Genomic DNA, 27681 nt, shown 5'->3' on the forward strand with positions numbered 1-27681 from the left:
GACAAAACAAAAAGACAACCTAATGAATGGGAGAAAATATTTGCAAATGATATGACCGATAAGGGATTAACATCCAACATATACAAACAGCTTATACAACTCTACATCAAAAAAGCAAACAACCCAATTAAAAAGTGGGCAGAAGATGGGACTTCCCTGGTGGTGCAGTGGCTAAAACTCCACACTCCCAATGCAGGGGCCTGGGTTCAATCCCTGGTCAGGGAAGTAGATCCCATATGCATGCTGCAACTAAGAGTTTGCATGCCACCACTAAGGAGCCAGTGAGCCACAGTTAAGACGTGGTGTGACCAAATAAATAAATAAACAAAATGTAACCAAATAAATATTTTTTTTTAATGGGCAGAAGTTGGGAAGACAACCTACAGACTGGAGAAAATATTTGCAGATGATGCGATCAACAAGGGCTTAATTTCCAAAGTATACCAACAGCTCATACAATTCAATAACAAAAAACCAAACAACCCAATCAAAAAATGTGCAGAAGACCTAAATAGATATTTTCCCAAAGAAGACATACAGATGGCCAATAGGCACATGAAAAGATGCTCAACATCGCTAATTATTAGAGAAATGCAAATCAAAACCACAATGAGATATCACCTCACACATGTCAGAATGCCCATGATCAAAAAGAATACAAATAAATGTTGGTGAGGATGTGAAGAAAAGGGAACCCCCATACACTACTGATGGGAATGTAAATTGGTGCAGTCACTATGGGAAACATTACAGAGGTTTCTCAAAAAACTAAAAGTAGCTCCCTTATTCCCTTCTCCCTCTTGTTCTCATGTTCTGCCCTGCCATGCCCTACGCTCAAGAGGCACAAGTCATCTTCCTCAACAAGCGGGCCTGGCTGGCATGTGTGTATATATATACCCACACACACTAGGATACTACTCAACCATAGAAAAACAACAAAATTTTGTCATTTGCAGCAACATGTGTGGGCTTGGAGGGTATTATGCTAAGTGAAATAAGTCAGAGAAAGACAAATACCGTATGATATCACATACATGAAATCTAAAAAAATACAACAAACTAGTGAATATAATAAGAAAGAAGAAGACTCACAGATACAGAGAATAAACTAGTGGTTACCACTGGGGAGAGGGAAGCGGGAAGGACAATATGGGGTAGGGAAGTAAAAGGTACAAGCTATGAGGTATAAAATAAGCTACAAGAATATATTGTACAACATGGGGAATATATCCAATATTTTATAGTAACTATATATGGAGTATAACCTTTAAAAAATGTGAATCACTATATTGTATACCTGTCACTTATATGATACTGTACAGCAACCATATTTCAATTTTCTTAAAAGTTATTATAAAAAAATAACAGTCCTCCTCAATGACATGATAATTTCACTTTGATAGATGACTGCGTTCTGGAGCTATGGAAAGAGAGGGTGTTGAGAGTCAGTGATTGTGGAGGAGATAGAGTAAACAAGCCTTATAATGTGCCTTAAATTAAAAACAAACATCCTGTGGCGAAAGTATCATGAACCGTTCTAGCTGACTCAACCTCAAGAGATTTCTCCTTTACCAGCCTTCTTCCCTTACTTCCTCAGGTCAGCCAGATACACCTCTGATTCTACTCTTCTTTTGGCTAGGTAAGAGATATTTTATCTGAAAAAATAACACTTTACTATTTATTTGCATTGCCTCATTTCATTCTAATTCTCACAGCAACCTTATGAGTTAGCTAAGACAGGTATTACTATTTTCATTTTACAGATGAAAAGATGGAGGCTCCAAAAGTTAAGCTAGCAACCAGTACAAAGCCAACGTGGAACTCAGACACAAGCATTGGATTCCCAGTTCAGTGCTGCTTATACTGTGCTGCTCCCACCTGCCTTTTAAATATGTATTGTTTATCCTCTATGATAGTGTCCTATTCAGAGTGTTTATAACTAAAACTCATTAATTGCAGTATGTATTTTAATTGATGGTCTCTGCTGATGTCAGAAACCACAAAACCACTGATTCATCAGATGGAGTAGGAATTCAGTCAGCTATGGAATTTATTAATCCACCTCTGCAGACATTACTAATATTTTCCTTAAGCAAAATATCCCCGAAAAGAGATGAAAGCAAAAGATCACGGCTAAAGCAAAAGGAGTGGAACCCCACCAAAGAAATATTATTACAGTGTATTGTTACATGTTGACTTTTTGGTAAAGCTTTTGTGTCCTCCAGCGATATTTTCTGCTTCTATTTAAAAAAAACAAAATAAAGCAATATCATTGTTAGATGTGTAATTGGCTCTCATTAAATAATATTATTTTCTCAGTCCAATGAAGAGAATTTATTCATATATTGCAAAATAATAAATTTAGAAATTAAGAGCTTGAAAAGAAAAAGAAATGTAATCCTGAATATAACCTCTAAAAGTAGAGCTATGTTTTAGAGACTCTAGAATCTTCCTGACACTAGAAAAATATTACCAAGGAATATACAATATTCTGTGTTCATCTTTTTTTTCTATTTATTTATTTATTTATTTATTTATTTATTTATTTATTTATTTATTTTATTGGCTGTGTTGGGTCTTTTTTGCTGTGCACGGGCTTTCTTTCTTTTTAGTTGTGGTGAGTGGTGGCTACTCTTCGTTGTGATGCGTGGGCTCCTCATTGCCGTGTCTTCTCTTGCTGCGGAGCACGGGCTCTAGGTGCGTGGGCTTCAGTAGTTGCAGCACATGGAATCAATAGTTGTGGCTCACGGGCTCTAAAGCGCAGGCTCAGTAGTTGTGGCACATGGGCTTAGTTGCTCCACTGCATGTGGGATCTTCCTGGAGCAGGGATCAAACCTGTGTCCCCTGCATTGGCAGGTGAGTTCTCAACCACTGTGCCACCTAGGAAGCCCTGTGTGTTCATCTTTTTAATTAAGATATTGTAATACTCTAGATTTGGAGTATTGATTTTTTTAAAGGATTTCCTGTAAACTATAATTGTACAAGTGAAAAGTGACATATTGATCATAGGAAGTTGGTCTCTCTCCTTGTGGAAACCAAAGGATTTATGCCTGACTGGCTAATCCCTGAAAATCTGGAAGAGGAAACTTAATTTTATCTAGGCAGTGACTGAGAAAAGGCAAATTTTTTTTCAGGATTTAAAATTAAAGATTCATTACTGGAAACCAGAAAAGATTACAACAGAGAGGTCCCGGCTATGCATAGGGGCTCCTAGGTTTCCCCTCCTTCCCCAAAACTGTCTTTAATTTCATCAGGGTGGGAGTAGGAGCTGCCAATTACAGAATTTCTCCAGTTGTTGAGCAAGTCCCTTCACACCAAGAACAAGTCTCCTTCAGGCTTCCTCCTTTGCTTATTATTGATATATTAAATCTGGCTTCTCTGGACTAAAGGGAACTAAGAAATCTTCCACAGAATCAACTTGTAAAGTAGTAAATTGGTTTGTTTAGTTAATTATATACCTCTGGACTTTGATGTCCAGATGAAGGCTGCCCCAGTTATCTATTGCTGCATATAAGCTATCCCAAGGCTTAGTGGCTTAATCAAAGCATTTTATTATATCTCATGATATCATAGGTCAGATATTTGGACAGGGCTCAGCTGGGTGATTCTTCTGCCTCACATGGCATGGCAAAAGTTGCTTGGTAGTATTCTGCTGGTGCGTGAGCTGCTCTGGAGGATCTAAGGCAGCATTACTCTTGTATCTGGCACCTCGGCAGGCACAGCCAGAAGGTTTGAATCAACAGGTACTGACTATCACAGAACATCTCTAAATAGGAGATTTCAGAGCAGTGGGAATTTTCACATGGCATCTCAAGGCTCCCAGAGACCAAGTAACCCCAGTGGAAGCTACAAGGCTTCTTACAACCAAGACTCAGAAGTCCCAGAATGACACTTTTGCTGTGTCCTATTGACCAATCAAGTTGCTAGGGTAAGCCTAGGTTCACAGGGTAAGTTATCAGACTTCACTTCTTGATGAAGGAGTAACAAAGAATTTGCCTCAGTCTTTAATCTATCATAAAGTCTGTAGCCATTGAACACAGGTTACTGGAAGCAGTCAGTTAAGTTTCTATGGTAACACAAAATTAAAGATTCACGTACTTACTCCTCAGCCTGTCATCCCAACTCCATGTAGACTTAATTGCAAGAATTCTTGAACGCAGTGCAGTGTGGATGCTCATAGTAGCTTTCTTCACCCACCACCACACGAACAGATTTTGCCCCTCTGATCATTACCCAAAGCTTTGCAGAGTCACCCAAACATAGTCCTGCCTCAGAGACTCTGCCTTGTACTCCTAGACAGAGCCCCTCAGTCCCAGCTCAGAATCCCAGAGCTCTACTTATCTAAGTAAAAAGATCAAAAACATTACAAATTCTCACAGTTTATGTCACTAAACTCTTCTGTACTTATAAATGGAACCAGTGATCGGAGGATAATGAAGGACATTATCTACCCTGGAATGAAAACCTTAATTTCTGGGGTGAGGTGATGTTGTCAGTGGGTGGGAGTTTCATTTATTTTGTGTGTGTGCAACAAAAATAATACAAAAATAAATTTTTGATGTAAAATATCAAACACTACAGAAGTGTATATATACATAGGACCTAAGTTGGCTCAGGTTGCCATAACAAAATACTTCAGACTGGGTGGCTTCAACACAGAATTTTTTTCCTTCACAGTTCTGGAGGCTGGGAAATCTAAGATCAAAGTTCCATCAGAGTTCTCTCTGCCTGGCTTGCAGTCAGCCACTTCATCCTCACGTGGCCTTTCTTCCACGTGCACTCAGAGAGAGAGAGTAAGCTGCAGATGTCACTTTTACAAGGACACTAACCCTATGGGATCAGGGCCCCACCTTTATGAATTTATTTAATTTTAATTACTTCCTTAGAGGCCCCATCTCCAAATACAGCCATTCTGGTGGTTGGGGGTTCAACATATGAAGTTGGGGAGGATACAGCTCAATTCAGTCCACAGCAGAAGTTCAGAACAAAAGCTTTAAGTCACCATTCACCTGCCCTCTTCCCAAACCCTTGTTTTGTGACTCAAATGTGGTTTTGGAAAGGGGCTACTCTTGGCACACCTTCTCAGAGTCTGACATGCTTGAGAGGTCCCTGAGGATTCACTGCCCCAGATCCAAATGTACTAAACTTCTTTTTTTTCTTTAGCAAATCCATGTATTACATCAAAATACAGTCACCAGAACTTTAAGTAGTCTAGTCATTTTATAAAAATATAAAAGTGTATGTGGATTTAATTCAACTGTAAATTTTCATTTTATAGTCAAAGAACTTTAAAAAACAGAGGTGAAACAACTTCTATAGACAAAATTTAAAAGCTGTTGCCTTTGTTACAGACATGTCCTCAATAGCAATTTAAGATTAAGGACTTAAATAATGACCAGATTATTCGGGGGTGGGACAGAGTAGATCATATTTGCTCTATCCTGATGATAGTGGGTAAGCATGTGGGAGTTTCACTAGGGCTGTCAAAAACACTACTTAAGTCATCTCACTTCCAGCACTACTCTAGACTTCATTAAGATTAATTAATTAAATAATTAATTAAGATGAGCTTAACAGTCCTGTACCTGAATCATGCAGTTAAATCCTCAACCTCTCCTTGGCTGTGCACACACAGACAGAGCATGTGGCTGATTCGTTCATTCAACAATTTGCTGAGCACCTATTCAATGCCAGGAGCCTCTCGAGGTACTCAGGGATCATATAAGATACGGCCTTTGCCCTTAGGATGTTTAAAGTTAGGTAAGGAAACACATAATGAGTTAATAGTTGCAACCAAAAAGTACTGACACTAGAATAGCTGGTATGGAGAAGCATAAAGCTGGGTGTAGTCAATCGGCCTCTTAGAGGTGTGTTTATAGAAAAAGCAACTTCAAATTATTATTAATGAATCAATCAGATAATATTTTCCTGTCAGGTTATTGCCAGCCTCTTAACTCACTCCCATATGCCCCAATAATAGAGGCAGAGTTTTATTAAAAAGCAAGCCCTGTAACACAATGAAAGCCCCCTTTTGCCTCAAGTAAATAAACAAAGACAAATGTTATCAAACACAGGGCTTTGTTTGACAGCAATGGATGTATTTGCTAGCGGACAATGTAGATGCATAAACGTCAAATACTGTTTTCAAAGTGCATTGAAAAGCGGCTCTGCAGGCATGCCCGTGACCGTAGCGTCTGGCCACTCCTGACAACGGCCAGGAATGTGAAATTGGAGGCTGATAGTGAACAAAAGGACACGTCAACTAGGAAGTTAGTGTATAGAAACACTTTAGTGCACAAACAAAGCATTAAAATACAATTCGGCTCTACAAATACCAGGGGGGCGATAAGTCCGCTGAGGTCATGCGTCAACTTCTCAGGCAGCTGCAGTGATTAGATGCCGATTGCTATCAGACAAACCACCATCCCTTCATGCTTCTGATTCCTACCTTGTGCCCTCTTACCACATTCAAATCACACAAATAAGATGGAATTATGGCATTTGCTTGCTCCTGGGTTATTTTATCCTGCCTCTAGAGAAAGGGAACATTACGCTTCTGAGTAAAGCAAACGTCCTCAAGTAGGCACGGACCTCGCGGAGTGATGGGGGCTTGGCCTGTCCTCGACACACTGAGCACTAAGGCTGGACCAACAGTCACCCTCCCCATGGGTGGTGCAAGAAACTAGGGGAAATTGGCCCCACAACTCAGCCCCTAATGGTGCAGGTACAGAGGCTGTAGATCCTAATTGCAAGGAATGCAAAGTAGTTCAGTGGCATAAAAACAGGTTGGAACAAATCGTCTAGCATGGCAACCGGGCAGGTGGTAAGCAACCATATTTGGCAAAAACCTCTGCTGGTCTGTTGAAGGAATGGAGGATGGAGAAATTTATACCAATGGAGTTATTCCTCTAGTATGCAGGGTTCATGGACCCAAGCACGTGGAGGTCTTGTTGTAGAGAATGACTGGATGGTTTAGTTGGTCAAGTAACTGTCCGAACCAAGAAAAGCATAACCAAGTAGAATTCCAGGAAAATGTGTAGTTGTGTGTGATTGGGTGGCAGTGTGACCAGCATGAAACTAGATCATTAAAAGCCCCGAGCCCTGAAAAGACTTTGGAGACCCTCCCTCCCACTATAACATACATCTGTCAGGTAAAAGATAAGAGCACCCACTATCATGACTTCTTGTTCAACAATAAACCAAAGAGTCCAGACAGTGCAGAAAGGTAAGAAAAAGAAATAAAATCTATAAGAATTGGAAAGGAAGGAAGAAAACTCTCAATATTCACAGATGATATGATTTTGCATGCATAAAATCTAAAATAAACTACAAGTAAACTAACTGAATTAAAAAGGGTTTCTTTCACAAGGTTGCCACTTGCAAAGTCAATATACAAAAATCAATTATATTTCTATATACCAGCAACAGTTTGAAAATGAAATTATTTTTTAAAAAAAGAAAATCATTTATAAGACATTATCTTTTGAAAATATATTATCTTAGAGCACTGGAGCTTGCAGGCTCTTTGGTGGGGCTAACAGTGGACTCCAGGAGGGCTCACACCAATGCGCACTTCCCGGAACCCCTGCTGCCTGTGTCCCTGACCCTGCGGTGAACCACAGTTGCCCCCCACCTCTGCAGGCAACCCTCCAACACCAGCAGGGACCTCCCTGGTGGTGCAGTTACAAATCTGCCTGCCAATGCAGGGGACACAGGTTCAAGCCCTGGTCCAGAAGATCGCACATGCTGCAGAGCAACTAAGCCCGTGGGCCACAACTACTGAGCCTGTGCTCTAGAGCCCGCGAGCCACAAATACCGAAGCCCTCATGCCTAGAACCCATGCTTTGCAACAAGAGAAGCCACCGCAGTGAGAAGACTGTGCAAAGCAAGGAAGAGTAGCCCCCGTTCGTGGCAACCAGAGAAAGCCTGTGTGCAGCAATGAAGACTCAACGCAGCAAAAAATGAATAAATAAATAAATAAATTTATATAAAAAAACAATTCACAGTATACTAAACGATGTGAGGTAATGGGAAAATTGAGAATAGAATAAAAAAGAAATATTTATCCTCTGCCTTCAAGGCACTTATAGTCTAGTCGGAAATATAAAACTCATATGAGAATTGTAGGAACTTTACAATATAATAAAATTTTTAAAGGTTTGAAAAAATATGTTATCTTAAAAGCACACTATTTATATAATATCGAAAACAATTTTTAAAACCTAGGAATAATAGAAGAGTAATAATTCTACCAGAAAACCATAAGACATTACTCAAAGAAATTAAAGAACAACAAAATTAAACAAAGGATACTAATACGCTCATGGGTTAGAAGTGCTAAAATTGTAAAGATGTTAGTTCTCCATAAATCAACCTAGAGATTCATGACAATCTTAATTAAAAGGCTTTTTAGAAAACATTTGGGTTTTAGTAAATCTTAAAAGTTCTCATCACAAGAAAAAAAATTTTATACCTATATATTGTGATGAATGTTAACTAGACTTGTGGTGATCATTTCACAATATATACAAATATCAAATCATTATGTTTTCACCTGAAACTAATGTAATGCTACATGTCAATTCTCAATTTAAAATTTTTTAAAATAAAAGATTAAAAATAGTTGGTTTTTAAAGAATATTTGGAACCTGACAAACTGTTTTAAAATTTATATGGAAATGCAAAGGCCAAGAATAGCCATGATACTTTTGAACAAGAAGAAAATACAAGCACTTTCTCTGCCAGAATTAGGGTAGTGCAATATTAGTGCAAAAATAGAAAAATTGAAAAATATGAAGCAAAATAGAGAGCTCAGAAACTAATTCACATCATATGGCAAAGGTAGCACTAGTGAGCAGTATAAAAAGGCAGTCTTTACAATGAATGGTTCTGGAAAATTGAGTGTCCATATGCGAAGAAATCAAGCCTTATACTTTACACAAAAAAACAGTTTCAGATGGATTCTGGAAATGGAGAAATAGCTCCTATAAGACTAACCCGCCCTTAGATAATAACCATAAACTTTAGACAAAATATTTAAAAACAACTCTCTGAATTCTTGCAGAAAAATCAGAAGCAAACAGAAACACAAGAGGACACACTTGGAAAAAAGGGTACAGTACTAGGTGAGTTTCCCACTTTTACAGTCTTTTGCTTGTAAAATACCACGCACATATACAACAGTAGACATGAACAAGAATGCCTATAGCAGCCAGTACACATGGAAAAACTGGAAACAACCCACATGCTCATCAACAGGAGAGTATAAGCTGTGGTATATTTGCACAATTAAATATTAGATGGCAGAAGAATAAACTCAGTGACATGCAATAACATTGAGCCCAAACGACACAATTAAATGAAAAAAGTTAATCAGTAAAGATTATATACAAAAGTTTTAACTTATAATAACATTTAAAGTTAAAACAAAAAGAAAAACATACTTTTAAAGGATACACATAGATGAGAAAAGCTATATAGCTACATTTAAAAATCAAGGGATGGGGCTTCCCTGGTGCTGCAGTGGTTAAGAATCCACCTGCCCATCCAGGGGACATGGGTTCGATCCCTGGTCCGGGAAGATCCCACATGCCGAGCAGCAATAAGCCACCACAATGAGAAGCCTGCACACTGCAACAAAGAGTAGCCCCTGCTCTCCGCAACTAGAGAAAGCCCACGCGCAGCAACTGAAGACCCAATGCAGCCAAAAATAAAATAAATTTTTAAAAAAACAAAGCAAGGGAATGAAAATGGTTACATTGGGTCAGGGAAGGCAAGTGTAGAGTTTACTGGGGAGATGATTTGGTTTAATATATGTTTACCAGCAGATTTTATATTGGATGGTAGATTCATAGGTATTTATTACATGATGAAAGAGAAAGAAAGAGAAAAAAGAAAGAAAGAAAGAAAGAAAGAAAGAAAGAAAGAAAGAAAGGAAGGAAGGAAGGAAGGAAGGAAGGAAGGAAGGAAGGAAGGAAGGAAGAAAGAAAGAAAGAAAGAAAGAAAGAAAGAAAGAAAGAAAGAAAGAAAGAAAAGGAAAGAAAGAAAAAAGGACGGAAGGAAGGAAAGAAGAAAGAACGAACCAGGCATTGTGATTAAACCAATTTTGTGTACTTGGATTTGACAAAAGAAAGGTAGAGGGATGATGGAGGGAAGGAAAGAGGGAAGGAAAGAGTGTGGGTTGCACAACTACGGTTGGGGGAACATACAGACTGAGATTAGATATCATTGTTATAAGGTTCCCTTTTAGCAGCCCTTGGCTATCAGGAAAAAGGTAGAGACTGGGTTCTGTTTGGCGCTGGCAATTGTTCAATATTTGCAGTGGGAAGCTGGGGAGTGAGGGATAGTGAGTTACAGCTGAGACCAAGCCTATGCTGACAACCACAGGAGCCAGGGAGAGCCTAGCTGCTGGGCATGAGGGCTGGACGTTGGGGTGCTGTTGTTGTGGGCTTGGAACGAGTTACTGAAGAGATTACCTTTGGGCACTCCCTCACAGAGGGAGTGCGGCACTGAGTGAGTCACAGAAGGCTTGAGGAAGTAGGTGGAATTGAGAAGGAGCCAGAAAAGAGCTGAGCCTTCAACTGGGACTCAGAGAGGTGGTAGTGAAGTGTATAGGCTTAGTTCAAATCCCATTTCTTCCACTTTCAGTTGTGTGACTTTGGGTGAGGTACTTACTCATCACCTCTAAGGCTCGGGTTCCCCAATTGCACATAGAGTTTTCCTAAAAATTAAATAAGATAGTGTATGTAAAAGGGATGGTATCTTAGGAGCTCGATAAATGATAGTTATAATCAAACTGCTCAACAAAGCAGACTTATCCTTAGATAGGAAACTGAACCTGGGAGGGAATAACACACAGGTCAGGGCGATTTGGAAGCTGGAAGGAAGGACAGCCAAACAGAGGGACTTTGTAAAACCAGAAACATGGCCTATCCAACACGCTGTTGGGATACTTAAGTGGTACTCCTCTTCCTCAAAATCAATCAGAGCATGCACGGTGGTAAAATTTACAAGCAACCCCACCACATCAGAACCCAGTCTCCTCATTGGAAAACTGCAGGTTGGAAGGATTTTTCATTACATGGGCACCATGATATGCTGACTGTCCAACCCTCCTTATTCATTTATGGTTTTGTTCACGGCTAGCTCTCTCCCACTTAAAAAAAGCAATTATCCTAGAGAAAAGTCAATCCCTCCAGTGCTTTCATAGGATTCTCAGGATCTGAAATCAGTACTTTGTAAAGTTGTCTGTCTTGGGTTATTTGTGTTGTCTTTTTTCCCTTAGGTGTTTTTTTTTGGGGGGGGTGGAGGGAGAAATGAGATGAAAGGGAGCTGTTTTTTGTTTTGTATTTCTCGCTCTGTCATCTAGGTAATGCCGGCCTGAGTGAGTACTGCTAAGGAGGAGTGAAGAAAGGCGTTCTCATAATTGATCTGCATAGTCCCAGCTTCCCAGTATGGCAGGAGCAGTGAGAATAAAGGGACAGAAATCTCAAAAGGATGAAAATTTAGCAGTAACCTTCAAGGGCCACTCTTGCAGCCATTCACTCTAACCACGACTGTCTGACAATTCCTCATCTCTCAGGCTTTACGTAGACTATGTGTTTGGGATCTTTCCCCCCTTATGGGGGCTAATGGGGGTGGGGCTGATAGGAGTACAATTAGAGAACTAGAGGAGTATGATTAGGGAACTGTGACAAAAGCCTGAGATTGGCTTTTGTCAGTTTGCTCATTTCCTCCTTAACAGGACAAACAAGCTGTATTACTTTTCTATGCAGGTTTGAAAGCTTATGCATTCTTTCCTTGCACTTGCTTAAGACCAGAAGCCAGAAGTTCTCTACGTCCAGTTGTCTGCTCCCAAGATTCCAGGTACCACAACTTTGCCTCTGCACTTTGAAGGCATCACCTTTCCCACCCTATCACTTCCACGTAGTCACCTCTCAGTAACCCACTGATTTGCTTTCTTTGCTGTTGTTTCACCTCCACGGTTCTAGAAAAATGTGACAAGGAGCCATCTGGGTGAAAATCCAGTAAGAGAGCAGAGATGGGATGGATGGAGGAAAATGATTAGTTCACCCTGATCCCTTGTCTTCTGTGGGAATTCACATATTCTCCCCTCTTTTACGGAAGAGAAAGAGAGAGGGAAAGAGGAAGAAAGCCAGTCAGCCTGGTGTTGCCATGGTATTTTTTAAAAACTCCCCCAACAACCTCATTGCTGCCTCCTAGTGAAAGTTTTAGAATTGAAAAAAAGACCATTTACAAGGACGACCTAAGGGAAAAAAGAAACTGACTTTACACAGACCCTCAAACTTTTTCTGAGAGAGTGGCTGTGTCTCAGTTTCTGATTAGATATATTTGTGATCAAGGGTGCTCCTCGGGCACAAGGCAAATACAGAGCCCGCACAGACTCCACTCATCTAGGCGCACTGTTCTCCGGGTGCTCACAATGGAGTTGGCAATATAAAGTGCATAGAACTTCTAACTTCTCTTCCAATTTATTTTTCTTTCACTGTTTACTCACACAGACTACTGTCTTTCCTAAATCTTGGTATTTTTCCACTTTTAGGTCAAAGTGTACAAGAACAAACCGATAACATTCTATCAACTCAAACATAAGATCTGTGGACATTACAACGGAACTGTCATTTCAGTACGTAAGAAAATGGCAAGAAAACTTACTTGGTGAAAAGCTCAACCAGATTCGGGCAAGTGGTGTGAAGGCTGGTTACTAACAGCCGTGCTTTGCTGCCTTCCCTTCGTGCAGGGCGCGTTGTTGGGCCCCTCCCTGGATGGCAAGGCTGCTGGCCAAGAATACTGAGCCCCGAAAAACCAAAATTGAAAACCAAATCTCCCTGATTTTGAAATTTTATTTGGTGAATAACAAACACACAAATAACCATTTTCTTTTTAGGTATGTGAACACCTTTCTCCCCTTCAGTTCAACATTCATGGACTTAAGAACTTTCGAATTTGGTTCATTTACTATCAGTAAACAGGCAACACCGCACAATTTATAAAACTATATCTCAGGGAGCATACATATTTTATTTTATAAGATATTGCACATACAAGTATACATGTCAATCATACATGCAAACATTTATTTTCATGGTAATAATTTATTGCAATTGATTTTAAACTTAAATTTGAAAAGAATACATAATTTAACTCATTAATATAAAAATTTTTCTCTCTCCTTGCCCTTTTGTATATATCAAAATAATTTTGGGGATTAGACTCAACTCTATTCACAATATTTTTAGTGAATAACAGTTTTCATATCTTGCATCCCTATACACATGTTCTTTGTATGACAGTTTATAATATTTTTGTTTCAAACCTAATAACGTTAGTAGGTTAAAAGCTCAGGGTTGGTAGTTTTGTAGTTTATCTTCACAAAACAGTATATTTAATACTCTAGTTATGTAATTACACCTGCTAGGGTTTTAACAGTTGCTCCACCCAGAGTCTGTGAGCAACAGAGGGTCTTTATAGAGCCTGTAAAAGAATATGGTTCTAAAGAAATCAGTCCACTTGTTTCAGCAATACAAGGGCTGATACAAAGTAAATATTTGCAAGCCTGGTATCTTAAGAAAGATAGTCACTCCCATACATTTCACTGCTGATTTGCATTTCTATATGTCATCAGAGCAACTAAAAAAAAGCAACAATCACTGTTCTTTTATTAAAATGAGCAATAAAACAAACTGATGGCCTAAAAACTTTTTATTTAACTTCAATCAGTGTTTTGTGTCTGCATATGCGTCCATGAATTGCTGGAAAGACTTAAAAAAGAGTTAATTGATTATAGAACTTCCTACTTGTCCACACCACATGGCTAGGTCAAATCCCAGCTGCCAAAGAAAGAAGGCAAGCAAGTTCTCCCTGAAGGGCAAGCTGGCTGGTGAAGGAAACCTCCAGACTGATCATGTTATGAGTGTTTTCAAGAAGAAAGGAAAATATGCAAACAAAAGCATGCTGTTTGATTTTGACACTATGTCAAATATAAAGAAAAAAAACTGCTCTTACTAAAGAAAATTGTGCTTAACAGCATAAAAATATTCCAGTATAGAGTGATTAGTATGTTTCATTTTTATCTTTCAGAGGAACGTTTTATACTTCTTACTGATTTTTGAACACCTCACCCTCTCTGTGTATTTAAGTGAGATACTGTGAGTTAACTGTACCTTAAAGAGATCAGCACATGGATGACTGAAGACCAGAACAGAAACAAAACAACCCCCCAGAATTTTAAAAGATCAGAATAGCCAGCCAAGGATGCCTACTCTCAGCCTGGGCTAGTTCCTTTTCGAAAGGGTTGCCAAGAGCACGCTCAGCCCCTCCTCAGTTATTTTTCACTCCACTACCTGTGACTGGATGCATCACCAGTGCAAGAAAATTCGGGAAGCATCTGCTGCCAGTAACAGCTGGACCTCCAATGAAAATGAGCACTTTCTTGCTAGGAAAAGTCTCCAATATTTTCTAGGAGGCTTCCCCTCTTCCTCCGAAGCTCGAGAGGCTCTCCTCCACGTGCGCGCCTCCTTCCTCCTGGCCGAGGATCCCAGAGCCGCCACCAGTGCTGCCCGCGCCGGCCAGGGTAGCCAGGATGACACTAAGGGTTGCCAACGCCAAACAGTGCGCAAACTCGGCGGCGCGCTCCGGACTCTCCACTCTCCTAAACCTGCTCTCAAGTGAAAAGCGGAGGGAGGAGGAGTAGGAAGGGGGGCGGAGGGGATCCTGTTTAATTCGCGGTCCTGGGGGTGTGGGAGCAGGAGGAGGCGCCGCTGGTCCCTCCTCCCTCCTGGAGTCCTGGGCTCCACCTCCTCCGCATGCCCGCAGATATACACACTCTCAGCCGCGACTGGACATGCACACCCAGCGCCGGCTCCGGGCGCGTGCACAAGCAGGTAGCGACACTCACCTGAGCCCGTGCACAGGGCTCCTGTCGCCTCGGGAGCGGTGGACTGGAGGCCTGGGCCGGGAAGGGGCCCACTGTGCTGCGGGAGTGGGGGAATCGCGAGCAGCCCCAGCGCGAACCTGCGGACTGAGGTGATGGCGCGTCTTCCTTAAATCCCCCCCTCCTGTACCTCCGCCCTCTAGGCTCTGGCGGGGGAAGCCAGGAGAGAGGGGCCCCGGGAGCGGAGCACACGCGGGCGCACGCTCCGAGGCGAGCGCGCCGAGAGGGGCGCGGCGGCGCCGGCGCAGGAAACTTGGGCGAAGTTAGTTGCAAGTCCCGGGCGGAGGCCCAGAGGGCCGAGGAGGGGACGCGGCCGGTGCCGGGCCCACCGCGCCGCGCGGAGGCAGGGCCGCGCTCCACGCCCGGCGCGCCCCGGGAGCCTGAGTCGGCCGGCGCGCCAGGAGGGACTTGGAGCGAGCGGAGCCGGCATGGCCCGAGGGACAGCGAGCCGCGGCGCCTCGGCGAGCCGGGAGGATTTCCGTTGAGGCCCGGCGATCCTAGGCTTGCTCAAGCCTCATCCAACCTCCTACCCCGACCGGGAGCCGGAGAGGAAGACCCACGAGGCAGGGGCTGGGGCGCGGACAGATCCCCCCACAAAGCCCCAGCCCATTAGGGGGGTTCCCATCAGCGCACCTTGCTTGCCCCGAGTGAGGAAGATCGGCTGGTGCTGCTGTATTTGTATTTATATCCATTGCTGCGCTCTGCGTTCCCTTGGTGCGCCCGGACCCTCCTCCGTCTCCCCCCTCCTCTGGGGCCACCTCCCCTCCTCCCCCACCCCCATCTGCTGCTGTCAAATGAGAAAGTCACCGAGGAGAACCCAAACACTCCAGCCGCCGAGAGCCCCCTTTGGCACCTGGCAGCACGCGGCGGCTGACTCCTCAGCTCAACTTAGTGGAGCCTCCGCGACGCAAGTTTCCCGGCTGCTGTGCATTTAGCAGAGAAAAGACCGAGAAGGGGGAGAGCGCTGCCGGGTGGCGGCTACCTGCAGGGAGTCCGCGAGCGAACGCCACCGGAGAGGAAGGACAAAAAGAAAGCAAAGGGCAAACTGCCACCGTGGGGTGGGGACACCGCCGAGAAGTTCTCGCGCCCCGGGGAGGATCTTCCCGAGCGCTTGGCCGCAGGGAGCAGGGCGGCCAGGGGCGCGGCGTGGCCCGGGGCTGGTCCCCCGGCCCCCTCCTCGCGGGCGGGAGCGACGTCGGGGTGCGAAGTGGGGCGCGGCGAGCGCGGCGGGCCGGACGGGTCCCCGCGGACAGCCAACATTGATTTCCTCCGGGCCGAGGGCGACGGCCCGGGCGGCGGCGGCGGCGGCGGCGGGCTGCAGCCGCGGCACGGCGAGAGCATGTCCAAGCCGGTGGACCACGTCAAGCGGCCCATGAACGCCTTCATGGTGTGGTCGCGGGCTCAGCGGCGCAAGATGGCCCAGGAGAACCCCAAGATGCACAACTCGGAGATCAGCAAGCGCCTGGGCGCCGAGTGGAAGCTGCTCACCGAGTCGGAGAAGCGGCCGTTCATCGACGAGGCGAAGCGCCTGCGCGCCATGCACATGAAGGAGCACCCGGACTACAAGTACCGGCCGCGGCGCAAGCCCAAGACGCTGCTCAAGAAGGACAAGTTCGCCTTCCCGGTGCCCTACGGCCTGGGCGGCGTGGCCGACGCCGAGCACCCGGCGCTCAAGGCGGGCGCCGGGCTGCACGCGGGCGCGGGCGGCGGCCTGGTGCCCGAGTCGCTGCTCGCCAACCCCGAGAAGGCGGCCGCCGCCGCCGCCGCGGCCGCGGCGCGCGTCTTCTTCCCGCAGTCGGCCGCCGCCGCCGCCGCAGCCGCCGCCGCCGCCGCCGCGGGCAGCCCCTACTCGCTGCTTGACCTGGGCTCCAAGATGGCAGAGATCTCGTCGTCCTCGTCCGGCCTCCCGTACGCGTCGTCGCTGGGCTACCCGACCGCGGGCGCGGGCGCCTTCCACGGCGCGGCGGCGGCGGCTGCAGCGGCGGCCGCGGCCGCCGGGGGGCACACGCACTCGCACCCCAGCCCGGGCAACCCGGGCTACATGATCCCATGCAACTGCAGCGCGTGGCCCAGCCCCGGCCTGCAGCCGCCGCTCGCCTACATCCTGCTGCCGGGCATGGGCAAGCCTCAGCTGGACCCCTACCCCGCGGCCTACGCCGCCGCGCTATGACCCCGCGGGGCCGCCTCGCGAGGACCGGTGTGCACACGTGTACATATGTATAGGTACGAGCTCTGCGGCCTCCCCGCGCACCCTCCCGCGACGGGGGCCCCGGTTTGTATGTACATAAGATGTATAGGTGCCGGGCCGAGGCAGAGATGCCAGTCGGGGCGCGCGTGGCCGAGCGCGCGAGTGCGCGGGCGAGGGTGGGAGTGAATTTACAGGATCATTTCAGACCTGCACCCCCGCAGACGACTTGAAAGAGGGCAGTTGTATCCGGCAGCAGTTGATGTTTGCTTTGCACTTCGGAACCTGTTGCGTTTTGGCCCATGGAGGCGGAGGAGTAACTTTTTGCCATGTTGAGTTTTCCAGCTTTCTTTGTTGGAAGTTTATTGTCGGTTTTGCTTTTGCTTCCCATTATTTTTCTTTTATTGTTACTATTCCTTTCTCCTGGTCTGTGTTGCATGCATTCTGTTCAGATGTTAGGTCTGAAATGGTTGGCACCAGGGAAAAGCTGATCTGTGTCATTAGTTTCTCGGAGCGGGATGGCTCTGAGCAAACTTGCTCCCTATTTGTACTATTTGAACTTTGCAAATCTCTGTTCTCTCAAGCAGAACCCCCAGACCGGATCCATTCTTGACCAGTGACCGGCTCGAATCTGGCCTTTTGTGTGTGAGATGATCGCGGTTTCTTTTGTTTATCATAGCATATGCAAATCAGAGCAAGAGCTCTTTCTCAAGAGCAAGGACCGCAAACAAGAAATATGTGTGAGGTGAAAAGTTGTCAATTGCATTTTCTCCCTTAAAAAAAAACCGAAAAAACTTAAAAACTGCTAGAAGTCTCCCTGAGTCCACTTGCTTGGATTTTTGACACAGTTTACACAGAAAGAGAAAAGGCATTATTCCTATTTTCCCTTATGGCTGAGTTTCACCTTAAGATTGTAAATGTGTATATGTCCGTGAAAGCATTAAGTCTGAAAATGTGTTATTTGCGTTGCCCTAAATCTGAGTCGGTTTTAGACTCTAAAACATTTTGAACAAATGTCAAAGTTAACTTTTAAAAATTGTGGGACTATTTCAGAACCGCAATTTTATCTAAGATTAAATCAGACTTTTTTTGTCTGAGTGGTAATTATATATTTATTATTTAGCAAAACAAAACAAAAACCAGAATTGTTTTGACAGATGTCTCTCGTTTCAGCTAGCATTTCTCCACCAACTCACACCGTTTAAATGTGTTTTGGAGTTCCCTCCCTAATTAGCTTATTTTTTAGATCACCTGCAATTCATTTGCAAATTATGATAAAACACATTTTAGAGAAAAGAACCTCATTTGTAGCTTTTTTCTTTTTAAATGTATATATTTTGACTAATGTTTGTGAATGAAGTTGGCTAACATGTATTTAGTTTTATTTTGGCTTTATGTAATATAAAGTTTTTAAAAGTTTAAGTATTGGTTTTAACCTTTATGTGTAAATGGTTTTCTTGTGTGATCTAATTTAATATTAGACGTCTAAACTATATCTGTAAATTAGAATCCGACTATCACTCTGTTCATTTTTTTTGAACAAAGAGTTTAAATAAAGCCTGAACCAGGGAAAAGAGAAAATCCTCTATTTCTTGTTGAGTTCCTAACAAGATTTTTATCTGAATTGCCCTTATGTGCCTGGTCCAGGTGAAGTGTAAGGTATCCTCCAAAGGCAGCCTTTGTTTCACTTTTGAATAGATTTACTAGGAAATCTAAATCAAGCCATTGTTATTCAGAGCCAAAAACCTGATTTATCACATTTTTAATCGTGAATAGGAAAGAAGATAAAAAATAAAAAAAAAAGAAAACCAAGTAGTTGTATTATCTTGGGAGAAAAAAAAAAAAGGCATTCATGAACCAGTAGAACAGAGACCATTGAAAACATCCAGACCGTTTAAAGCGTTTCACTAGTTTCCAGTAACATTTTAAGAGAGGAAAGTTGCCTGACCACTTTATCTTGTTAGTAGGAGAGCCCCACTGCTTAAATCAGTGTAATTTGTTCATGTATCTTTGGCATATTCCTTATTTACACCTTAAGATTTTATTTGTAAGGATAATCACTGCTAACAGCATTTTACAACTTTTGGCCTCTTTTAAGGCTTTATTCTGTCATTCCAATGGCATTAAAATAGAAATATAACAAATTCTAATGGAGAGGGTTGAATTTCTAAGGATGGATACGTTTCCACTGGAGAAAGGTTTGAAATCATAAAAGATTTTCATTTTAGAAAATAAATTATAGGGCGCCAGGAAGAATATCAGAGAAAAAAAATTAACTGTAGGGAAATCTTTTATTTTCATCCCACCAGGATAGAAATTCTCAAGATACAAGACTCAACTAGTCCTAAATTAGTTTCTCCACCGACAGAGACGTCTCTGGAGCTCCACGTCTTTATAAGCGATCCAACTCTTTAAAGTCATTGTTTTCCCCCAACGGAATAATATTTTAAGAACCATGAAAAGTTTTGGAAATGTGAGAAATAGGCTCTGCTGGTTTGACCCTGATTCACTAATTAAAACGATCCCTCTCCTGTTATTCCCCGAGCTCTTTGCAATATTATAAGTTAATTCATATGGTTCTGAGCGATTATGCAAAACTAATTTGGACTGTCCAGGGGTAATTATCCCTGACACGGTTAATTAAATCCTTTCAAGGCCTCGTCTTTCCCTTTTGTAGCAGCCCATCACTTCTCAACACGGAACTTCCTGCGGCTCGCTGGAAATCACCCCAGCCCTAAATCTTAGTTACCTCCCTGAGCCTTCCAGCTCGGCCCCACCGGCCTGAAGATTCCCCGCCCCCTCCCGCCCTCTCCCGTTTCCCTGAGGATCAGCGTTTTCTGGGAGCAACGCTCAGGAGTGTTGATGAATGAGAACAGGACTAGAAAGATGCGTGAGGGAGGGGGGAAGGATGCCGGGGGGTGAGCACACAGGGTCACAACGCCAACAGATTGTGCGACTGAGTAGTCCACAGGCCCACAGGGGTGACTGGTTTATCACCCCTCTGACTCCAGTGGCCTTGCTAACAAGTTGCGCCTGGAGAAAGTCTCCCTCCGAGTTAGACTGTGCAGAAGTAAAGGGATACGACTCAGGGGCAAGAGGACGTGGAGAGAGGGTCTGGTATGTCTGTGAGAGTCAGAAAGTGACCCACAAACACAGCTCTGGGACTAGGCAAAGAGCTGCTTGCATGCCCGAGATCTCTCTCTCTCTCTACCCATCGCTTCTTCTCTCCTGTCCCCTCTTCTCTCCTCTCCTTCTTTTCTTCCTTCCATTCCTTCTTTTTGCTCGTCTACATTTTCGTTTCTTTTTAAGGTTTAAAAAACCACGACATTCCTTAGGTAGTCACTGTTGTCTAAGGGCTTTAAACAAGCCTCACACCCGAGGGGACAGGCGTGTTGCCTTCGGGCTTCGAACAAACAGGTGGAATTGTTCGGACCAGAGCTGGGGGACGCGGCTGCGCGAGGGATGGCTTCCGGGGAGCGGGGCTGGCCGCTGTTGTCACTTCATTTGACAATTTCCTCCTCCCCTTCCCCCCCCACCCCCCGAAGAAAGTAGAACAAAACACCGTGAATCTCCTCCTCACCCCCCAAGCTCTGGGTAGCCCAGGCGAGGGGAGCAGAAGATAGAGAAGATTCGACCATCTTCCTGGAGCAGATAGGGACCCGCGCGCCAGCCAATCAGAGCGCGGCTCGGCCGCTCCCCGCCGCCGCCTCACCCTCGCTGCGAGTGAAGTTCCCGCAAGTCGCCCGCCCGAAGAGTCCGTGTCTTTCTCGCGCCCACAGTCCCGCCGAGGCAGGGAGAGCGCCAAACTTTATTAATCTCTCCCCGTTCTTTCTCTCTCAGCCCAGTGCATCTCAAAGGTCAGCCCTCTTCTTTTAAAAGACTGATATTATTAATTCACTGACAATCCCTCCACCCCCCCCCCATTCTTTTTTTCTCTCTCGCAGGAAAAAAAAAGGGGGGGGGGAAGATAGTGAAAAGAGGGTTTTTTGTTGTTTTTTTTTTATCCTTTTTTTTTTTTTGTCCTTCAGTGGGAGCGTTTAGACAGTCGAGGAGGTTTTGTCCGGGAACAAAACGCAGGGTTGGGAGGTTTTGTGAGAGTGTTGTTTGTTGAAGTGGAGCTAAGAAAAAGCGGCGGCTTTCTCCTCATTGTGAAGAAACCAATCAGTGGTATTTGGAAAACTGTTAGCATTGTGCACTTCTTCTGTGTCCATTGTGAGGCGTTTCTTTTCACAAGGTTTTTTTTTCAGCCGATCCAGCTGGCCGGAATGAATAGCGGTGCAATGTGTACACGCTTTGTCCCTCCGGCCTTCAAGTAGCCCCCATTGAATAGACTAAGTTGACACTGCGTGACAGTGAAACAACATAATAAAAAATACATGAGCCCCTGAATAGGAGCAGGCGCATAAATAAATAAAATGGGTGACCAAAACTGGATAAACTGAATGACAAAACGGTGAAAGGGGAACAAAAAGATATTTAACACGCTAGATTAGCATTAGAATGCGATCTACAAGGCAGAACAATTGATGAATAGGTTTACCGGCCAAGAAAGAAATGGACTAAATGCCCTTTGAATAGATATGCTTTTTGCAAGGGCTTTGAATAGATATGCTTTTTGCAAGGGCTGAATGGAAAAAGGTAAAGATGAAGCTATGCAAATGAGCGGGGGAACTTTTTATATATATTCTTTAAACACACACACACACACACACACACTGCGGGAGGAGAGTGCTGCCTCGGGGTGTTTATAGAAGCAATAATTGCCATTATTAGCATTGTCTGCAACAGATAGAAATTGAACAGGTTGGGATAATGTAGGGTAGCAGTAATTATTCTTCTAATTAATGGTCCTTTGCTACTTTAAAAAAGAAAAAAGGAAAGGAGAGGTAAAAGTTATGCAGAAGTTATGTTTCCTTGTGTCAGTTTGCCCAGCGTTGGAATCCGTGGAGCAGCAAGTCTGGCCATTCCAAGATGCATGCTGATTTTAGAACATTCCAGGGAGCCAATCCTTAGACGCTGGGTGGGGCCTGCTTTCCATTTATATTGAGTTTTTGAGAGTCTAGTACAGTGTCTGATACATGGTAGGTGCTGAATGAATAGTTGTGGAATGAATGAATGCATATACATTTAATGGAGGAACCCTGGCTTCCTACGGATGTGGGGGAGGGCGAATACCAAGGATGGCTTTTGCGTTTCACAGCCCCCACCCCACCTCCACCTTATCTAGGGGAGTGGTCCAAAACCTGAGGGTTTTTGTTTTCAGCCTACCTGGGCCGCTGGAAAAGATGTGAAGACCAAACAATTGACGAGCAACTACTGCCCGCCCTCCCCCCTCCCCGTTCCTCTGTCCTCCCCCTCAAATCCAGAGCTTATGAAGAGCCCCATCGGGCTGCGTAGAACATTGTCCCCACCCCCTTGAAGAATTAGAATACACTTAAAGCTTAGCTCTTTCTCGCGGGCTTCTCCCCTTGCCCCACCCCACCCCTCTCCCCCGGCTGTAAGCCTTTGACTGAACCCCACGCAACAGGGAACCTTCTGCCTGAATTGCTGGCGGAGGCAGGGCGCGAACCCGCGGAGATCTGGGCTGTCCTCAGGCTCCCTTCACTGCCCAGGAGGCGGGCGTCGGTAACTCTGTCAATTGTTTTATGACCAGTGGTTTGACCGCCAAACCTGCCCGGCTGCTGGGCCACCCAGCCGTCGAACTTTCCAGCGGCTTTCAGCAATGCGCTAATTTAAAAGAATAATGCAAATTATAGATGACAAATATAATGTAAACTATAGCTAACAAGTCCCTGCGAACGCGCGCAGGCTCAGAGGGCGCTCTGAGCAGCAGCTCTCCCGACCTCCCCGACGGCCGGCGGGAAGCTGGGTTTTGAAAAGCAGTGACAACTGCTTCTAAATTGTTGTGACAAAAAAGGGGGGGGGTTCCCGAACTTTAAAAGCAGTGTTCTCCCCCCGACACTTCTTTTTAAAGAAGCAATTGAGCCTTACCAAGTGAAGGGGGCCGGGCAGAAGCCTCGCATATTTTAAAGTGTAACCCAAGCTTTCGTGGTTTTAGCTCCACTTAAAACATGCAAGTTCCTAGAAACTGACAAATCTGAAAAACTTGCAAATAGTTCTGTCCGGATAAACCCGTTGGGAGTCCCTTTGAGGAGATAAAACGCACAGAGATTGGGGTGATGGGCATTTGTGCGGAGGCAGTGACCTGTTGGATTCCGTTTCCAGGTTCAAGGTGGCCACCGGGCCTTTGGCAACCGCCTCGGCGCAGAGCCGGGAAGTGGTACGGCTTCAGTGCCTTCGTTTTCGTGACCACCCTCCACCCCGCACACCCCACCCCAGCCTCTCACTGCATGCTTTGTCAGGTAGACTCTATCACCCTTGCCGCACCCGCCCTATCATTCACACTTGACTGGAGGAAATAAAATCGGCTTTGGATTTTTAATTCCTTCTGAAGATTTCTCTACCTGATTTCTACCTCCTTTGGGCTCCTCGCTTGATTGGGGGAGGGGTTGTTTAGGGACTTTCTGACAAGCAGAAGAAGTTTAGGTACTAACTGTAAACACCCCGTTGCCCTCCTTGAATGTATTTATTATCATATTAGCCGAGGACTTGGAGACACATGGCCTATTACTCATTTCAAGCCTCTAGGCAAAGAATTCTCCTACAGAGATCGACCAGTAAAACCAGATTTCTTAAGGGAAATTATGAGGACGTCTTCAGCCTCTCTTCACGGAATGATATTACTGGATTGTCAATGTCACTTGAGTACCCTCCTCCCTACCCACCTCACCCCTCCATTTTATTTCGGGATCACCCCAAGGTAATTAGCCACTCGCAGAAAGCGTGAAACCCGAAAGGAGAGGCTCAGCCTAGAATAGCAGAGACCAAGTGAGGCTTTTCAGATCGGTTGCTCCACAGGGGCCATCTTTTCATAAGGTCAGGAGTGGAGAGAAGTATGTTTGCAGAAAAGGGGATACCTTTAAAAGGGCTGGGGAGGGGGGAGGCGGGTAAACTTCCTACTTCCTACAATGTCACCACTGTGACATCCGCAGGGAGCCCAGCCTGTCCTCCATGGAGTCCCCCGCAAGTACTGCCACTGAGTTCAGGGGACCTTTAGCTCTTTTCCCATTTGCCCTGCGGGTATTTCATGTCCAAAGCTCGTGCACGCGCACATGCGAACAAGCGCGCGCGCGCGCGCACACACACACACACACACACACACACACACACACACACACTCACACACCTGGTTTGGAGTGGACCCAGGTTTATGTATCACCAGATGGTAAACTCGGAGCTTGCGAGTAGTCTTCGAGATTCCGACAGACTGGAGGTCTATGCCGACATTAGGAGTCGGGGGAAATTGTGTGGCAGTAGAAGCGCACTCAAACACAGGAGAATTCTGCCCAACAAACGTTTGCGCGCCCGCTCTCCCTCGCTCTCTCCCACTTGGCCGAAGTTTTAGTAATGGTGTTTGTTTTGAACTGGATCATCTAAATGGCCTATACGGCCTCCCTTTGCCTGCATAGACCGGCTCAGTGACGGGGAGTGAGACAACGCAGGTAGAGCCGGGGAGAGGACATGGAGAAGCAGTTCAAGGAAGCATGGGAACAGCGGGTGCCGAGCGAAACGGAGGGAAGGAAGGGAGGATAAAAGAAAAAAATCAGGACGAGAAAAAGAACTGCCTTACTACTGACACTCCCTCTTGCCCTCTGGTTCAACACCTGGGGAAGGTGCTGCCAGGGCTGATGAACGACGGGACACGGCGAACAGCCGGAGGAGGTGAAGAACCTCAGCCACCCCCAACCCTAACTCCTCCGCAAAGCTCCTGCTGGTTCGGCCCCAACTGGGAAAAGATACTACCCCCGTTAGGGAGAGAAGGCACCGGGAGGTGACTCTCACGCGGAGTCTGGAAGGTTCCGCGTGGCACTGAGGGATCCGGAAGCTGGGAAGGGTCCTGAAAGTCCACTCATCCAGACTCGGTGACCCCTCCTGTAGTTGGAGCTACGTTAGAAAGACGAATCTCTACAATTGGGACCAGCCTCTCCCCCACGGTATTAACTCCTGCAAACCCACAGTGGAAAACAGATTTTGTGCAGCCTGAAACTTACTTAAGAAAACTAAATCACAATTGTGATAACACTTTAGAAGAGGGGTCGGTGCCAGCGAGGGACTCTGAAACTAAGGCTCCTTTTCCTTCCAGGGAAATCTGCCCCCGATAGACCCTCAGGGCTACCAAGGAGCTCGTTCCCAGCTCCAGCGGTGAAACGAGAGCCAGGGGCAGAAGTGAAGCGCTCAGCTAATCGCCCATCCTCGCCTCAGCGCCCGCCCCACCTCCGGCTGCGCGCTGCGGGGGGCCAGCGGGACAGAGGCGCCCACATCTTTGCCCGAGACCAAGGCTTCCTTGCGCTTCTAGATCCCAACTTGCTTTTCCTCCTTTTCAGGGACTCCTTTTTCTCCTGCAAACCCAGACTTGAGCAAGTAGTTAGAGCTGCTGATTAATATGTATTCAAATGGACTGTTTAAGGCCGCGTGAATAAACATGAGCCCGCGGCTGCGGCGCCCACCCACTTGCGCTTGTCTCTCCCCGCGCGGGGAGCCGGAACAGGCGAGGCTCGCATTCCTGATCCCGCGGGGACCGAGGTCGGCCGAGCCAGCCCGTCACTCTGTGCCCCCACGCCCGCGACACACCCCCACCTGAGTGCCTGGTGCACGGCGGATGGCACAGATCCGTGCGCACCCACTCCCGGATGTCTTTGGATACCGTTTTCTTCCTTTCTAGAAAGCTGCCTCGACTTTTGTTACAGAGGTGCACACTTTGAGAACCTGGAGATGGGAGGCGTGAAGCGTGCTCGCCTCACCCCCTAAGTTTTGGGCGAGCGTTACCCAACGCGAGTCTCTGTGCAAAAGTGGGGGACCCTGAACGTGCCCTCGGGTGCGCGGAATGGAGGTCGTGACCCACGGCGGGAAGGAAACCGTCGAGCTGCGGATTCAAAGGATGGGACCGCTCGCAGAAGGTGGTGGATTTCTGATGTTTGCGAGCGGTTTTGCGGCCGCGGGGACTCATTACCTACCCAGTGCACTTTCAAAGCCCTCACCACCTCCCTCTCGGAAGAGTCGCCCTTGGGCCTCTTTGTTTCCCCAGAGCCAGGACGTCTTGCCTTGGGCAGCTGTGAGAAATGAGGAGCTGAGTGTACAAGTAGGCCTCGCAGCCCACGGCCCCCACATGCTTCTCCTCGGCTGCACACACTGGTGTGTGCCCACAGGCCTGGGCCGGGCCTGAATCGGCGCCCGCGGCCCAGAGCAGCCCAGGGGCTCAGGAGGAGGCGGAGGCTGGGCGTGCCCCTGGCCCAGACCCCAGGATTTAGCCGCATCCAGGCTTCGGTAACCCTTAGGCCTTCCTGCAGCCTCAGACTCCGGCAGCTGCGGAAACGCCAGCGACCCACGTCGCACCCAGGCTGCCACCTTCGCCCCGACCCCGTGTGTAAGAAAAGCAAAGTCGACTTCCGCACCCCCCAGGGCCACGCGCTCCGGGCGGTACCCATGCGAGGTACAGAGAAGCTCTGGAGGGTGAGAAGCGCACTTTGCACGACAAGGACGCGCAGGTGGTTTCCCTGGGTGGGGTGAGCTCCAGCCCAGAGCGAGCGCACTCCTTGGAGTCCTTTTTCCCTAGAGCTTGTCCGAGGTCAAGAGTATGAGGTCCATAAGAGCAGGGTTTATCTTCCTGCCAAAGCTTTGGGAGATCAAGCCCCAGTTCCGACCGGATCACATGGCCCGAGGCTTTTTCGAAAAGCGTTCCCTGAAAATAATGACTTGTCCGCTGCTACGGGCTTGGGGCATCTATTTACCATTGTCTCAGCCTAGGTGCTGGGCCACCTTCATCAGTGAGGTGGATGTAAAGGACATCCTAGTCCGCGACTGGAAGCTCTTTTTCTGCAGGAAGAACAGGAGTTGGTAGTTCTAGGAGGTACAGCAAGTCAAGGAGGAGGTCTGGAAAATTCTGGATGGTTCTGTTGGCTAAGGAGTGCTCCCTGCTGGGAAAATCCTCTCTGGAGAGGGTCTGGAGTGGGCAAGAAGGAGGCACTTGGGGTCCTGGACTAAAAGATGAGGGGCGGAGCTGGACAGAATGCATGTGGGGAAATTTCATCTATATAATAGCAAGGCAGAGAACCCTAAGTCATTTGGGGATGGACCTCCTGTTTTGCGGCAGTGAGCCTCTCAGATACCCAAGGCCAGGAAGCACCCTCTTCTGTGTGAATGGCGCCCCCCTGGAAGCCATTTCCCCCGTTTCTCTCTAACCTTCCAGACAAGTACTACCTATTTACAGGTGGGGAGAGGAGAGGCGAGCTTTCGCAAGGTAAGTAGTGGAGCTGGGATTCTAGACCGTATTTGGTGGCCCCAGAGCCTAAACGCTTTTATTCACCTTGCTGCCTCCCAGGATAGAGCTAAGGAAGGAACCTTCCACAGTCTCAGCAACAATAAGATTTCCTCCCCTGACAACCTTGAAAATCAAAACTGGAGCCCCTTGATAATTTGCTGTTTC

General features: G+C 46.2%; 1 protein-coding gene and 1 long non-coding RNA gene across 2 annotated transcripts in view; one reads left to right on the top strand and one right to left on the bottom strand.

The window, feature by feature from the left end:
- LOC130835762 (uncharacterized) overlaps nucleotides 1-12746 on the bottom strand; it is a 103981-nt gene extending 91235 nt beyond the window's left edge. The window contains exons 1-2 of the long non-coding RNA XR_009049026.1: nucleotides 12676-12746; nucleotides 10675-10720 (exon numbers count right to left, since the gene is read on the bottom strand). This is a non-coding gene — a long non-coding RNA (uncharacterized LOC130835762). The remainder of the gene's footprint in view (nucleotides 1-10674; nucleotides 10721-12675) is intronic.
- A 2033-nt stretch (nucleotides 12747-14779) lies between these two features.
- Nucleotides 14780-18719, top strand: SOX21 (SRY-box transcription factor 21). The gene has a single exon (XM_057707737.1). It carries the CDS (start codon nucleotides 16293-16295, stop codon nucleotides 17121-17123), a length of 831 nt encoding a protein of 276 aa, XP_057563720.1. The 5' UTR covers nucleotides 14780-16292; the 3' UTR covers nucleotides 17124-18719.
- The last annotated feature ends 8962 nt before the right edge of the window (nucleotides 18720-27681 follow it).

Source organism: Hippopotamus amphibius, chromosome 14 (genome assembly GCF_030028045.1).
Source record: "Hippopotamus amphibius kiboko isolate mHipAmp2 chromosome 14, mHipAmp2.hap2, whole genome shotgun sequence".
Classification (NCBI taxonomy): Eukaryota; Metazoa; Chordata; class Mammalia; order Artiodactyla; family Hippopotamidae; genus Hippopotamus; species Hippopotamus amphibius.